Source organism: Neofelis nebulosa, chromosome 9 (assembly GCF_028018385.1).
Source record: "Neofelis nebulosa isolate mNeoNeb1 chromosome 9, mNeoNeb1.pri, whole genome shotgun sequence".
In the NCBI taxonomy this organism is placed as follows: domain Eukaryota; kingdom Metazoa; phylum Chordata; class Mammalia; order Carnivora; family Felidae; genus Neofelis; species Neofelis nebulosa.
In genome coordinates, this window is record NC_080790.1 from 91,395,874 (window position 1) to 91,409,459 (window position 13,586).

Consider the following 13,586-nt stretch of genomic DNA (forward strand, 5'->3'; position numbering starts at 1 on the left):
ACCCCCAAGGCTGTCTGTTTGAAGAGATCTGGCAGTTGTCTTGTAGGCCATCCCCCATTCTGGATCTGCCCAGCTGTTTCCTGATAGTGTCATTCAGTCTGCTTCTCTGTCCCTTGTGTATCTTATAAACTGGAAACTAGGCCTAAAGGCATAATCACATCCAGAGTAAGCATATTTAGCACAAACATCCACTTATTTTAAAATTTGATCAGGATATGACTGCTTTTGTCTTCTGCAATAAAACTAAGGTGAGTACAAGTTGGAATTAAGGTGATGGCTCAGTCAGTTAAGCATCCAACTCTTGATTTTGGCTCAGGTCATGATCTCATGGTTCATGAATTTGAGCCCCATGTCAGGCTCCATGCTGACAGCACATAGCCTGCCTGGAATTCTCTCTCCCTCTTTCTCTGCCCCTCCCCTGCTCATGCTCTGTTCCCCCGCCCCCCAGAATAAATAAACTAACTTTGGGGAAAAGAAAGAATTAAGGAGGTGATGGACACAGACACCAAGAGACAGTGGGCACCCCACTGTCTCAGTGGGATGCCCTGAGGGGGACATAGTGGCACCTGAGTGGAGTTCTGGTCACAGGCATCTCCTGAGCTTAGTCACAGAGAGCATCAGGCAGTCCCCAAATGAGGAACTGTTGAAGGGGAAAGGCGGGGAGGTACTGTATCTGTCAGAATTTTCAGTGTTAATACATGACAGAGGCTATGGAAACATCTCACATTCAGGGAGGCTAAAACAGCCTGACAGATAAAGGCGTTGCCTGAGCTGGACCAGAAGGGGTGCTCCAAGGGTCATAACTGGGCCAGTTGACAAGACTAGGATGCAGGTGGTGTGATTCTTGTCCTGAAGCCAGAGCTGCATGGCAGCCATGTGAGAACACGCTCACCTCCTTAGGAAACATGTAACACAGGGTCATGGCTCAGAAAACCGTCTCGTGTGTGTGTGTGTGTGTGTGTGTGTGTGTACACATGTGTGCATATACATGCAGAGAGTACCAGCCAGCCACAAAGCACACGGGGAAATGTTGCCAGATGGTAAGTCTGGGTGAAGGACATGTGGATGTTCTCTGTAATAGCTTTGCACCTGTTGTATGAGTTTGAAATTGTTTCCAAAGACTAAATATTAAAAGTAACCAAAAAAATTAGCTGAAGGAAGATTCCATTTCTGGCTGCTAAAAAAATCAAGGCTGAAGTAATGTAACAGTGCATGTTAACTCTACTGGAATTAGAGTTTAAAAAATCATAAAAACAAACCATTATGAAAAAAAATCAACGCTATCCTCAGAGAATAAGATGAATGCCAATATTGAAAAATAACTTTAATTTTTACAATAAAATGTAATAAACACAAGAGATTTCCATACCAGACACAACAACCATGAACTTACGATGTGTTGAAAATACCTCTTTACCCTCAGTTTTGAGGTTTCAAGCACAGGATGAGGTAATAGTCTGTTTACAGAGAACAGAAGGAGCAATCCTCACGAGAAAAATGTGTAAACTCACTAAGCTTAAGTAATCCAAATCAGAACAACTTCAAGCAAGGTTCCATCATCTGCTTCTCAAATCTTCAAAAACATAGAAATGAAATGGTTGTTAGCACAGCCCTGGGGAGAGTGGTGTGTGTGTGTTGCCAGTAGTGCTGAAAACAGTTTCAGAGAACCCCACTCTGCCAACACTTGGAGCCACTGACAGTCAGCCTCGAGAATGGACTGCTGTGGAAAAAAAGCAAATAAGCAGAAATGTGATTTATATGAAGATATTCACAACAAATAGTTTAAAGTAACTGGCATTTCCATGGGGAGAGACTGTAGGGGCAGTGTTCTAGTTGCCGTTCCAGCTCATGGGGCATTCACTTAGCCACCCAGTGGGCATCTGTTGTGCATCCACCATCTGTTGGGCAGTAGATACTGGATAAAAGCAGAATATACAATTTAATCACCACCTGCACCCTGCTGAAAGATATGTTTAGGTGTTTAATGACAAAAGATCAGATCATGACCTGAGCCTACTTTTAGGAGATTCATATACTTCAAGTTTAACAAGGTGTTTTCCTTCAGACTACTTAAAATAATAATTGGACATAACCATGAAAGAAATAAGAAAAATATGGAAGATCTTCAGAGCAGTGGTTTGGATGTTCATGATGTAGCCACTTCTGGCAGTTGAGATATGTCTCATTTCCTCAAGGGAGTAGAGCACGTTTTTGCATCCTTAGTACTGTGGCCATTTGGGGTGGGATCAGTCCTGAGCTGGAGGATGCTGAGTGCCTCCACCGTGAGATGCCTTAGCCTTCCCCTTCCCAGTTCTGATAACCAGCAGTATCTCCAGACATTGCCAGATTTTCCTTGGGGAACAAAATGGGTCCTGATTGGGAACCACTGGAATGATATGAATTAAGCTGCTGGTTTAAAAAAAGTAACTTTGGCATCTGTATTTTAACCTGTTATGCTCCAGAGTCAGAAATGCAAGGATGAAGTGTCCCAGCTCAATCACAAGATCCTTCAGCTAGGAGAGGAGGCCTCTGTCCACCAGGCCCAAAACGAGAAGAACCTCATCAACATTCAGCTGTTAACACAGAGACTGGAGGAGGCCGGGCACCAGAAGTTGCTGCAGGTGAGTGGTCTAAAAACATCAGCAACATGGGGCGCCTGGGTGGCTCAGTCGGTTAAGCGTCCGACTTCAGCTCAGGTCACGATCTCGCGGTCCATGAATTTGAGCCCTGCGTCGGGCTCTGGGCTGATGGCTCAGAGCCTGGAGCCTGTTTCCGATTCTGTGTCTCCCTCTCTCTCTGCCCCTCCCCCGTTCATGCTCTGTCTCTCTCTGTCCCAAAAATAAATAAACGTTAAAAAAAAAAATTAAAAAAAAATAAATAAAAACATCAGCAACAGCCTTAAAATGCCTGGAGGTAGGCTCACCCCTCAGGTAAAGAGGGGAACTTAACAAGTACGTGCTCTGGAAAATTTGTAGGCTTCAGCAGCTTTGCAAATTCTCAATATCTAAAAAAAAAGTAGCAGAAAGGGATTAAATCCTGATGCTAAGAGAATAAATTGGTAGACCTCTTTGGAGGACATTTGGGTAAAATATGCATCAAGTGCCTCAAGAATGTCAGTATGCTCTGACTTTATAATTCTACTTATGGGAATTTTATCTGAGCATCATGGGCAGACTTAGCTGGAAGTGTTTTCATTGCTGTGGTATTTATAATAGCAAAACAGAATTGGAATCAGCTTGAATCATCAATAATACTGAATGAGTCAGTAAATTATGGTACAGTCATTAAAAATCATGTTTTCCAATAATATTTAATGTTTTGGGGAAATGCTCAAGATATAATGAGGAAAGCACAGCATATAATGCTGTACCAGTGTTATTGATAGAAACACATGTGTAGAAGAAGGGCTGAGATCACAGCACAATGTTGGGATCATGGTGGTTTAAATTTTGTCATTTTTGCTTTTCTATAAATTTCTGAAGTTTCTGCATTAAACATGTATCAGACTGATGGGGTTCCTGGGTGGCTCAGTTAGTTAAGTGTCTGACTCTGGATTTTGGCTCAGGTCGTGATCTCAGTTCATGAGATGGAGCCCCCGTTGGGTTCCCATGCTGATAGCATGGGACCTGCTTGGGATATTCTCTCTCTCAATCTCTCTCTCTCTCTCTCTCTCTCTCTCTCTCTCTCTCTCTCTTCACCTCCCTCCTCACCTCCCTCCCTCCCCCTTCTCCCTCCCCCACTTCCTGCTTGCTCACACTCTCTCTCAAAATAAATAAACTTAAAATAAATAAATAAATATGCATCAGACTGCTGAGATATTCTTGTACTTGTGAAATTATTTTTTTAAACAGAGTGAGCTAATCCAAAAACTTGAACTTGAACTTGAACACATGAATCAGGAATGTCAGAGCCTGAGACTGTCACAGTCACAGCTGAGAGAGACCCTTGAAGAAAGTCAAAATCAGGTGGGTGTGCATGATGGCCAATGGCTGTGTCTCAGCTGGGAGGAAAGTCAACACAGTTTAGCACTGACAGAGCCTTGCCAGGACTGGTCTGGCCAGAGAGGTTATTGGGCTGCCCTGAGGTTACACAGCTGGTCGGGCACTTACCAGGCCTGAGACTGAAGTTGAGCCTAGTCCAAGTTGGTTGACCCTGAGCAGTCCATGGGCAGAGCTTCTATTTATGCACAAGAGAAGGAGGCTGACAAGCAGTGCTTTTGGCTGCACCATCTGCAGAACAGAAGAGCAAAGGAGAGCTGTGGGTAGCCTCTGAGGAGGGGGGAGTGTCGTCAGATCCAAGGACATGAGGTGGAGTAGTCCCTTGGGTTAGCAAGCTCAGTGTGCCCGTCTTGCCCTCACACAGGCTTATGTATGCACAGAAGCCCTGAAATTGCATACACATGTGGGTGTCGAGCTCCTGCCTCCCACTTTCTCTCCTGCTCCAGCATTTATCTAGTGCACCAGGCTCTAAAGGTACAGAGGTAGGGAAGTGGAGAGCTTGCAGTCTGGGACAAGCAGATGTGAGCAGGACGGACCAAGCAGGGATGTCAGGATGCCCTGACAGCATGGTGTGCAGAGACATGAGAGAGGGGGAGCTGGTTCTTCCTGGGGGAGCAGGATGAGAGAATGGCAGGTGTGTAATGGCCCAATGTGGACTCAGATGTGCGTTGCGCTTAGAGGGCTGGGGGCTGTAGATAGAAAAGAGGGGTCATGGGAGAAGCCTCGCAGGCAGTGTGGAAGAGGTTTCTAACTCACGGGCCTGTGGCCCAGGGCCCTCACTTGAGTGTGGCACTGGCATGCCTCCCTCCTCTGAGCAACTTCACGGACTCCCTGACTGGCCCCAGATGCCACAGCTGGACTTGACTGTGGGGTCCCCCTACATACCCAGGGCTTTATGACGTGCAATTGGGGGCTCATGTGGGCTTTCAGCCATCCCGCTGCAAACAAGCGCTCTCCCAGAGGTGCCTCTGAGTATTTGGGGGTTCCCTTCTCTGTTTTTAAGTCTGAAAGGAACCTTGAGAAATTGCCTTGACCAGCTTGAGCCCTTTGAGTCCAGGAGTCAGCATTCAGCCATTGCCATGGGCAGAAGGGACCTTACTTAAGCAGTTCTCCTGTGATGTGAGATGGTTCCCCCCTTGTTATTTAGAAGAGGAACCCCCAAAACCACATTGATGGGAGTTCACATGAGGGAAATAAGAGGAGCCTGTGGGTACTTAAGGATCTTCTGGAGGAGCCATGGTAGAGTGGCCGCGGGACCACTCGGGAGGAGCCAGTGTTGTCACTGGCACAGTTGTGGGTGATTTTAAGGAGGAGCGCCCTGGAGGTCAAAGAGAGCAGGCTGGACAGGTATGAGCAGGGGAGCAGCTTGGGTGGGGCCATGAGAGGTCCTGGCAGAGGGACTTTGGACAGCTCAGAAGGTGTGGTGCACGGGAGCACAATGCTGTAAGCATCACATGCCCTTGGGAATGACCATCTTGGTTCTGTGTTGCAGTACGTCAAACCACCCTCAAACTTGGTAGCTTCTAGCACTGTTCATCATTATCCTTCATGGTCTGTGGTCTCGCCAGCGCAGCTGGGCTGTTTTCACTTGAGATCTCAGGGGGCCATTGCAATCAAATGAGGTTAGGGCTAGCATCATCTGAAGGCACAGCTGGATCAGATGTTTGAGAGGCCTCAGGTCACAGGGCTGGCATGTGGTGTTGGCTGGTGGCTGGGGGCCCCTGGTGCTCTCAGCTGGAGCACCCACACCTGGCCTCTTGGTGGCATGAGGCTGTCTGAGCATAGCAGTGAAGTTCTGAGAGGATAGGTGACCAAGCACCCTTAGAGGAGCAGACAGAAGCTGCCAGGCTTCTTAAGACTGTGTCAGGGCATTCCAGAACATCACTCCCCTGACATTTTGTTGGTCCAGCTTGGATTCAAGGGGAGGGCACAGAACCCACCTGTCCATTGGGGGAGGACACAGTCCTCACCTCTCAATGCAGGGAGAGCACAGCTCCCATCCCTCAGGGGGCAGGAATAGCAGCCTGTGAGCTCAGGTGGGAGCAGCCGATGGCTGAGGTGGCTTACTGCCATGCCCCTGATCCCAGAACACAGTGGCCCTCTTTTCCTGGCATGGGCTGCCCCAGTGGTCTCTGGGGACATCTTTCCCTTGTCAAGTGATAGTTGGGCAGGGGTCTCCAGAGTTGGCCCAGGCTCTAGCCAGTCTCAGTTCTACAGGGAGGGAGATGAGGAGGGCTTGGGAGGAATTTAGCTGAGACGGTGTTATGGGCTGTTTGCCTTGCTCAGAGAGCCACAGGGTAGGGCCACAGACACAGACCTCACACTGGGCCACACAGTGGCCTCCTCCCAGGAGCTTGTACCAGGCATCTGTGTTCAGAGCAGAGAGATAGCTGTAGCAGTTAGCAGCAAGGGGCATGGGAACAGTGTGTTCTAAGGAAGAGGGCATCAGGGTGTTGGGGAGTGCTGTCAGAGAGCAGGAACAGCTTTGGAGTGGGTGGGCATTCTGACATAGAGTCACAAGGGCCTGGGCTGGGACTCAACTTCCATCTGGGTTGTCTGCAGGATGACTGAAGCATGAAAGTCGGAAGGGGGCTACATTTGTGGGGGGTGTGTTTTAGAACTGGTTCTCCTCTCTCCCTTCTCTGTCCCTCTTTCTCAAGGTTCCCAGACCCAGTTCCAGCATGCAATTATCAGACACCAACAGGGTGTCTGAGAATTCAACTCCATTCCTATACTATCTGCCTGGAGACAGCATCAGACCCCACAGGTTAAGGGTTAAGGGTGTAGTCCTACAACACTACTCCCTACCCCCATCTCAGAAGCCAGTCATACCCCCCAGGCTGTTAGCTGTATTTCTGACCAGCCAGCTACAGATTGGATGTTTCAGCCTCCTCCTCCTGAGGTTTGACTAATTTGCTTGAGTGGCTCACAGAACTCAGGGAAACACTTAACATTTAGCAGTTCATTAAAAGATATGTTAAAGGAAACAAATCAATAGCCAGAGGAAGAGATACATAGGGTGAGGTCCCAAATATCTGTCCTCAGGGACCTTGAGCCCCAGCCTGGGGGCGCATTGAAGTGTTCCTCCTCAAGCATAGAAGCTCTCCAAAACAGGGACCAAACAGCTGGCTCTTGGGTTTTTATGGAGGTTTCATTATATAGTCATGACTAAGTCATTGGCCACTGGCTGACTCAAACTTCAGCCCCTCTCCCCTCCTGGGAGGTTGGGGGATAGGACTGAAAATTCCAATCCTTGATCACGTGGTTGACTCTCCTGGCAGCCAGCCCCTCCCCTTGGGTGCACTTCAAAAATCACCTTCATTAATAATGAGACATCTATTTCACGTCTGTGGCTCTGAAGCATTTTTAGAATCTGTGGATGAAGACCAGATATCTCTGAAAAATATATTTTGGTCATCTGATTTTAGAAGTCATTATATTGCACTCCTCCAAAAAAGCATAGTAGCTATCCTGGAAACTGTGTGCAGGTGTGTTTCTCTGGGATGACTCCTGTCCTAAGAACAGCCACACGTGATGGTGATGACATGGCCCCCTAAGACAACCCCTGAGAGATGCATGGGGATACAACGACCTGAGGCCTAAAGCCTCATTGTTGCCCTTGAGTAGCCATAGCTGGCATCCTCCCTGTCTCTAATCACATGGTCACCTCAGACCTATCATAAGTGTGACTCTTGATGGAGGTACCTCCCTCTCCCATCTATGGGGCCTCAGAGGTGTGTGAGGGCTAACATAGCAAGTTCTTGTAGGGTGCCAAGGAAATTCTGTATATTCTTGGTGAAGCCTCTAGAATCAAAGTGATTTAAATGGTGTTTAATAAAAGGATTGGCCAAGTTACCCACAACTCCAGTGAAATCTTGCCATCCACTGTGGTTGGGGAGCCAGGGGCTGGGGTAGTTCTGCACCTGCTGCCAGGGTCCCTATGGCCTTCATCATATGCTCCATTGCTCTCTGTGGCCCTGGTCGCAGCTGCCTAAGGAGTATGAGCTCTCTGCCTAAAGGAAAATCACCATGCATGGCCTGCATGGATTATAATTGTTAAACAGACTCCATGAAGTTTGCTGAAATGTAAACTGGACAGGGTATGGCATGATTCTCCCATGGGTGCAGCAGGAAACCTCAGTGTCATCACTTTGAGGCTACAGACCTGAGTCTTCTTGACTCTCTCTGTGTAGAAACTCTGGCTAAACCAGAGTTTGGCTGTCAGAATACAAATGAATAGGTTCTTTATGAACCTTACATGTAGCTGCAGATGCATGGACCAAGGAATAAGGATGCCTTGTGTGCCCTTCCATTTGTAGGGTATCTGTAAGCATGGAGTTTTGCAGGTCTAGTAATGACCCCATAGCTTTCAGCAATCACACCAGCACTATCATGGCCTTCTCCCTGGTGCAGCTGCATGGAGCCAACCTGAGGCTAAGGCTGGCACAGTCCCAGCACTCGGAGGAGGTCCACCAGCTGCAGGAGCAGATGCAGTGGCTGGTGCCTCAGGACCACATGGCCGAGCTGCAGCAGCTACTGGAAGAGGAGCGGCAGGCCACTCAGCAGCTCCGTGATGAGTGCATTCTCCAGAAGGAGAAGGGGAGGCGGCTGGAAACACAGTGGGTGAGTGGAGACAAGGGCCGTGAGGCCCAGGTGATGGTGCCAGGGGTGGCGAGACTGGATCACTGATCACTCAGCCAAAAACTGCCATCCCAACTCGTAGAAGTCTGGTTATACCACAGCTGCAGGCCCCTGATTTTCACTGTGAACAACGTGGGATTCTAACAGGGGCCAAAGATGGATCAGGGAGGGGTGGCAAACCTCTTGGAGAAGGCATCTCCCACCCCCTCAGAGTGATAAGCCAGCTGACCCAAAAGGTCTCTTCAACATGGGGGCAACAGGTCCACCCAGACAGGTTGTCTTTGGGGGCTGCACATGTCTGTGGTAGGCCACATGGCTAAATGTTAGGGACCACACACTCAAAACTGCTTACAGGGCCAGAAATGTGGTGATACAGAGGCCATGAGGGAAGCTGTGGGTGGCAGTCCCACCCATGTAGTCCTGTGGAATCACAGGCCCTGTGTGCCAATTCTCCTAATTTCAAAGGAAAGCCAGAAACTAGATTTTTACAGAAACATTCCCAGTTTCCAAATGATGCATCTAATTTAAAAAGAATCTGAAACCATTTTGCAGACTGAAAAAAATCTACCCACAGGCACACAAAGACTGCAGAAGTTATTTATTTGGGTGCACACTGATCTAGGTAGGGGAGATACAGAAACAGACACACATGGCAAAAGCCTGTGCCCTCCTGGAGCCTATATTCTGGTGTGGTGGGGAGACAAATGAAAACATGAGTCATGAGGATAGCATGTCAGATGGTGATGAGTTGATGAGTGCTCTGGAGAGGGATGGTGGCCAGAGAAGGCCTCACCAACGTGTTACTTGAGCCAAGACGTGCTGGAGTTGAGAGAACAAGCCATTCACTTATCTGGAGAGAGTGCTACAAGTAGCAGGAGCAGTATGTGCAAAGGCCCTGAGGTAGTAATGGCCTTATTTAAGGATAGCAAGGATGAGAGGGAAGCAAGAGGAAGATGGTGGGACAAAAGGCCAGTGAGGTGGTGGCACACCCTTGGGGACCCTGGCTGTATATCAGGCACTGCATTAGGCATCTAGAGACATAGAAACAGTTGTTGCCTTAAAGAGCAGGATACTGTGGCTCAGGGCATGGACTGCAGAGATTGGGATCCAGGCTTCACCATCTCCTAGCTGAGTGACTTTGGCCAGTTACTTAACTTCTCTGCTTCAGCTTCCTCACCTGTAAAAGTTGGGTGCCAGTGGTTCCCACTAAAAGCATCAGTGTGAGGCATCAGCATTGGCACTTTTAAAATGCTTGAATAGTTTGGCATGTGTGTACCCTACTTAAGTGTTTAATTTAAAAGGCTGGGGGGGGGGCACCTGGGTGGGTCCGTCAGTTAAGCGTCTGACTTCAGTTCAGGTCATGATCTCATGGTTCATGAGTTTGAGCCCTGAATCAGGCTCTGTGCTGACAGCTCAGCCTGGAGCCTGCTTCAGATTCTGTGTCTCCCTCACCCTCTGTCCTTCACCCATTCACATTCTGTCTCTCTCTCTGAAAAATAAATAAACATTAAAAAATAATAATAATAAAAATAAAAGGCTGAGAAAACACCTACATCCTGAAATGCCACAGTGCAGTTCATTGGGAAATGTCGGGGTGGGAGGGTGTGGAGATAGGAGCCTGAGGACAAGAGGGTGCTTCCATGAGGAAGAAATTGGAGCAAGACTCAAAAGGTCGGTAAGATTTGATGTTTGTGAAGCATAAATCCCAATGAAGAATAACCTATCCGCATTGTGCAAAAATGTTAAGCAGGAAATAAGCTCAACCATGATAGAATATTGACAAAACAAATTTAATCAGAAATCCTTTAAAAATACTCAGTAACACATTTGGGGAAACTCACTTTGGAGTAATTTATGATTAAATGCCCAGGAAAGCAGTCTGCTAATTCTTGAACTACAAAGAGCAGTGTAAGCTTTGTGACCTGTGGCAGAACATTGTGTGTCTGTTACTCTGTGCAGATGAAAGGCTCTCCCTTTGCTCTCAGATATGTACATTTTAGCTAATTTCCACTCTGAATAAGCCTGAGATGATTCTTTTAGAAATGTAAATTATTGGTCTGTAACCTTTTGTGACAGGAAGAACATGAAAAGGAGCTGAAAGACACTGAAGAGCGGGTGGAAGAGGTGGGAAGAGCTCTGAAGAACGTGGACATGCTCCTCCAAGAGAAAGTAGCTGAGCTGAAAGAGCAGGTCAGTGATGGATGTCTGTCATTGCCACATGCACTTTCTGAACTTTCTCTTTCCATGGGTGTTCAAGTAGCTAATCCAGGGAGAGACTGTCCTCATAGAACACAGAGAGCCCCCATGTTCATTTGGAACCACTGAACCTAGGGCTCCATCTAAACTTTGAGAAACTGAATGTACAAATTTTTCTCAGAAGATTAACAGCTAAAAGTAATCAATAGAAAAATTGATTTTTTAACCTATATTCCCTACACTGTATTTGTATATTGTGTTTGTTTTGGGAATTGTTTTAAGGTACATTTGAGAGGTGTTCACATAATCTCAGAAAGGATGTTCATTTATTCATTTATTTATTCAGTCACTGGGCAGATACTTACTGAGCACCCGTCATGTATCATGGCATTCATTGTTCTAGGAAGACTCTAAGATGGGCCCCTGGGCCTTACGTTCTGGCAGTGGAGACAATAACAAGATATATGACCTCAGGTGATGAGAAATGCTCACTCTCAAGAAGAGATGGATGGCACGTGGTGGGGATGGTTGGGGACCACTCTGAAGAGATGGCACGGGAGCAGACACCAATGACAGCCATGGAAGTCTGGCTCTGACCCCCCCCCCCCCCCCCCAGTGGAGGCCAGGTTGGCTTTTTGGAAGAGAGGTACTCATGTGGTGGGACTGTCCTATGCAGTGTTGGGCTGAATGCCTGTAGCACCTCCAGTCAATGGGAGTGTCATAAAAGGGCACCCATGTGTTTCCCTGTGTGCTAGGGGACATGCCAGACCCCGAGCAGGAGGAGCATCCAAGCAGAGGAGCAGTTCAGGTACATGTCCTTAGATGGGACCAAGTGGAGTTCATCAGCAGACTGCTAGGGAGGTGGCTGTAGCTGCTATAAGCAGATGGGTGGGTGCGGGTGGGCAGGACCCCCTCAATGTTAGGAGTTTGGATTTTATTTTACTTTTTTTTTAATGTTTATTCTTAGAGAGAGAGATACATAGAATGAGTGGGGAGGGGCAGAGAGAGAGGGAGACACAGAATCCTTAGTAGGCTCCAGGCTTTGAGCTATCAGCACAGAGCCTGACACAGGGCTGAAACACACGAACCATGAGATCATGACCTGAGCTGAAGTTGGATGCTTAACCGACTAAGCCACCCAGGTGCCCTGGGATTTTATTTTATTTCTGATGGCAGTTAGAAGCTATCTGAAGATTTTAATCAAGAGCATGATATGATCTATATTTTTAAATAAATCACTCTGGGGGAAAAGAAAATATTTGGGCTTCAATAGGCTGCAAAGACCAAAAAAAAGAAGGCCATAGCTGTTCTGCTTGATGAAAGCCCACAGTTGAATTCAGCCAGCAAGGTCAATCAGTAAGAACTGGTGGCTGGGCAGCCAGCATGGAGGGTGATGGGATGGGAAGGCAAGGCTAGAACGAAGCAGGAGACAGAGAAAAGGCTCAGCCAAACACCAGCTACTCCAGAATAGTTCTGTTCAGAGCTAGAAGAAATTAAGTATGAGAATCTGCAGAAATATTTTCATTATAGTAGTCAAGTCTGTTTAGAGGGCTCCTGAACTGAGCCCAAACAGGATGAAATGTCCAGGCCACCTCTTGTTCCCTGGGAGGTGGGAGGTCCCAGTGGGAGTCACACCTCCATCCCTGACCATGCTCCTGGCTTTGCAGCTCCCTCCCTGCCATCCACTGACTCCAAGTGTTACGACCCCCCTTGCCCTACGGTCATTCTCTTACACAAAGCCACAGTTTGCTTCCTCTTGCCTGACAGATCCTCAGTCTTGGTTAAATCCTGTGGCTCCTGCACACCTGCCCCTGTGCGGTGAGGTCCTGTCCACAGCCCTACACCCACCCCACCCCACCCCACCCCACCTCAGAACTAGCTTATGCTCTAGCCAAGTGAACCAGCCACCTGTGACCGTGCATGTGCCACAACGCCCAGACCCTCCCTTCTCCCAGGCCCTCACTGCCGCCTGAATCCAAAGGTAAAGGAGCCCTGGCCCTGCTTCTGCCCCTTTTTACCAAAGTACCTGCAGAGGGTTATCTGGACACCCTCACCTGCCTTCCCTTGTGTTCACTCATGTCACTGGCTGAAGTCCAAAATGTTGGTGTTGTGGTGGATGCCCCCACAGTGTCTGCAAGTGAACCCGCTAGCTCAGCCTCAGAAGGGATGCAGAACCCAGCCTCTTCTCACTCCCACTCTCATCCTCTGTGCCCTACAGTGTCCTTGTTTCCTCCTGGGCTATGTTCTCAGTGCAGGAGTGGCAGCAGTGCTTTCCCAACATGGTTGAGGTGCTGGCCCTTCTACTCGGAGCCCTCCAGGCCTTTCACAGCCCTAAGAGTACCAGGCAGAGTTCCTACAGAGGCCTCCAAGGCTCTGCAGGATCTAGTTGCCCCCTGCCCTCGGTGGCACCCAGCCAGCGTGTCAGCTGTAACTTTCTTTCAGTGGGCTTCTCACTGCCATGCCCCCCCAGCCCCAGGTCTCTGGCCATTCCAGCCATCCCCAGCCTGGCCAGGCTCTGGACCTTTGCACCTGCTCCTCCCTTTGCCTGGAATGTTCACATCCAGACAGGCTCAGTGCTCCTTGCCCTGCTTTGTTCAGATCTCTGTTCAAATGTCAGTGGACAGAGAAGCTTTCCCTATTCACCCCAACCGAAATAGGAACTCCCTCAGCTATCTGTCGCCTCCTGGTGAAACCAGTAACCTGAGTGTTAATAGCACTAGTAAGTGCAGCTGTAACTTTTCACCAAGATCT

General features: G+C 48.3%; 1 protein-coding gene across 8 annotated transcripts in view; it reads left to right on the top strand.

Moving 5' to 3' along the window:
• The window catches only part of NINL (ninein like), a 205,455-nt gene that overhangs the window by 189,854 nt on the left and 2,015 nt on the right, over nt 1–13,586 (top strand). For 4 of the 8 annotated variants that reach the window (XM_058684663.1, XM_058684661.1, XM_058684662.1 and 1 more), the window contains 4 exons: nt 2,463–2,621; nt 3,852–3,965; nt 8,412–8,621; nt 10,716–10,829. In XM_058684663.1, coding sequence (XP_058540646.1) covers nt 2,463–2,621; nt 3,852–3,965; nt 8,412–8,621; nt 10,716–10,829 — 597 coding nt within the window. Of the gene's footprint in view, nt 1–2,462; nt 2,622–3,851; nt 3,966–8,317; nt 8,622–10,715; nt 10,830–13,586 lie in introns of those variants that run through there. The other 4 variants (XM_058684665.1, XM_058684666.1, XM_058684667.1 and 1 more) reach the window with 4 other exon arrangements.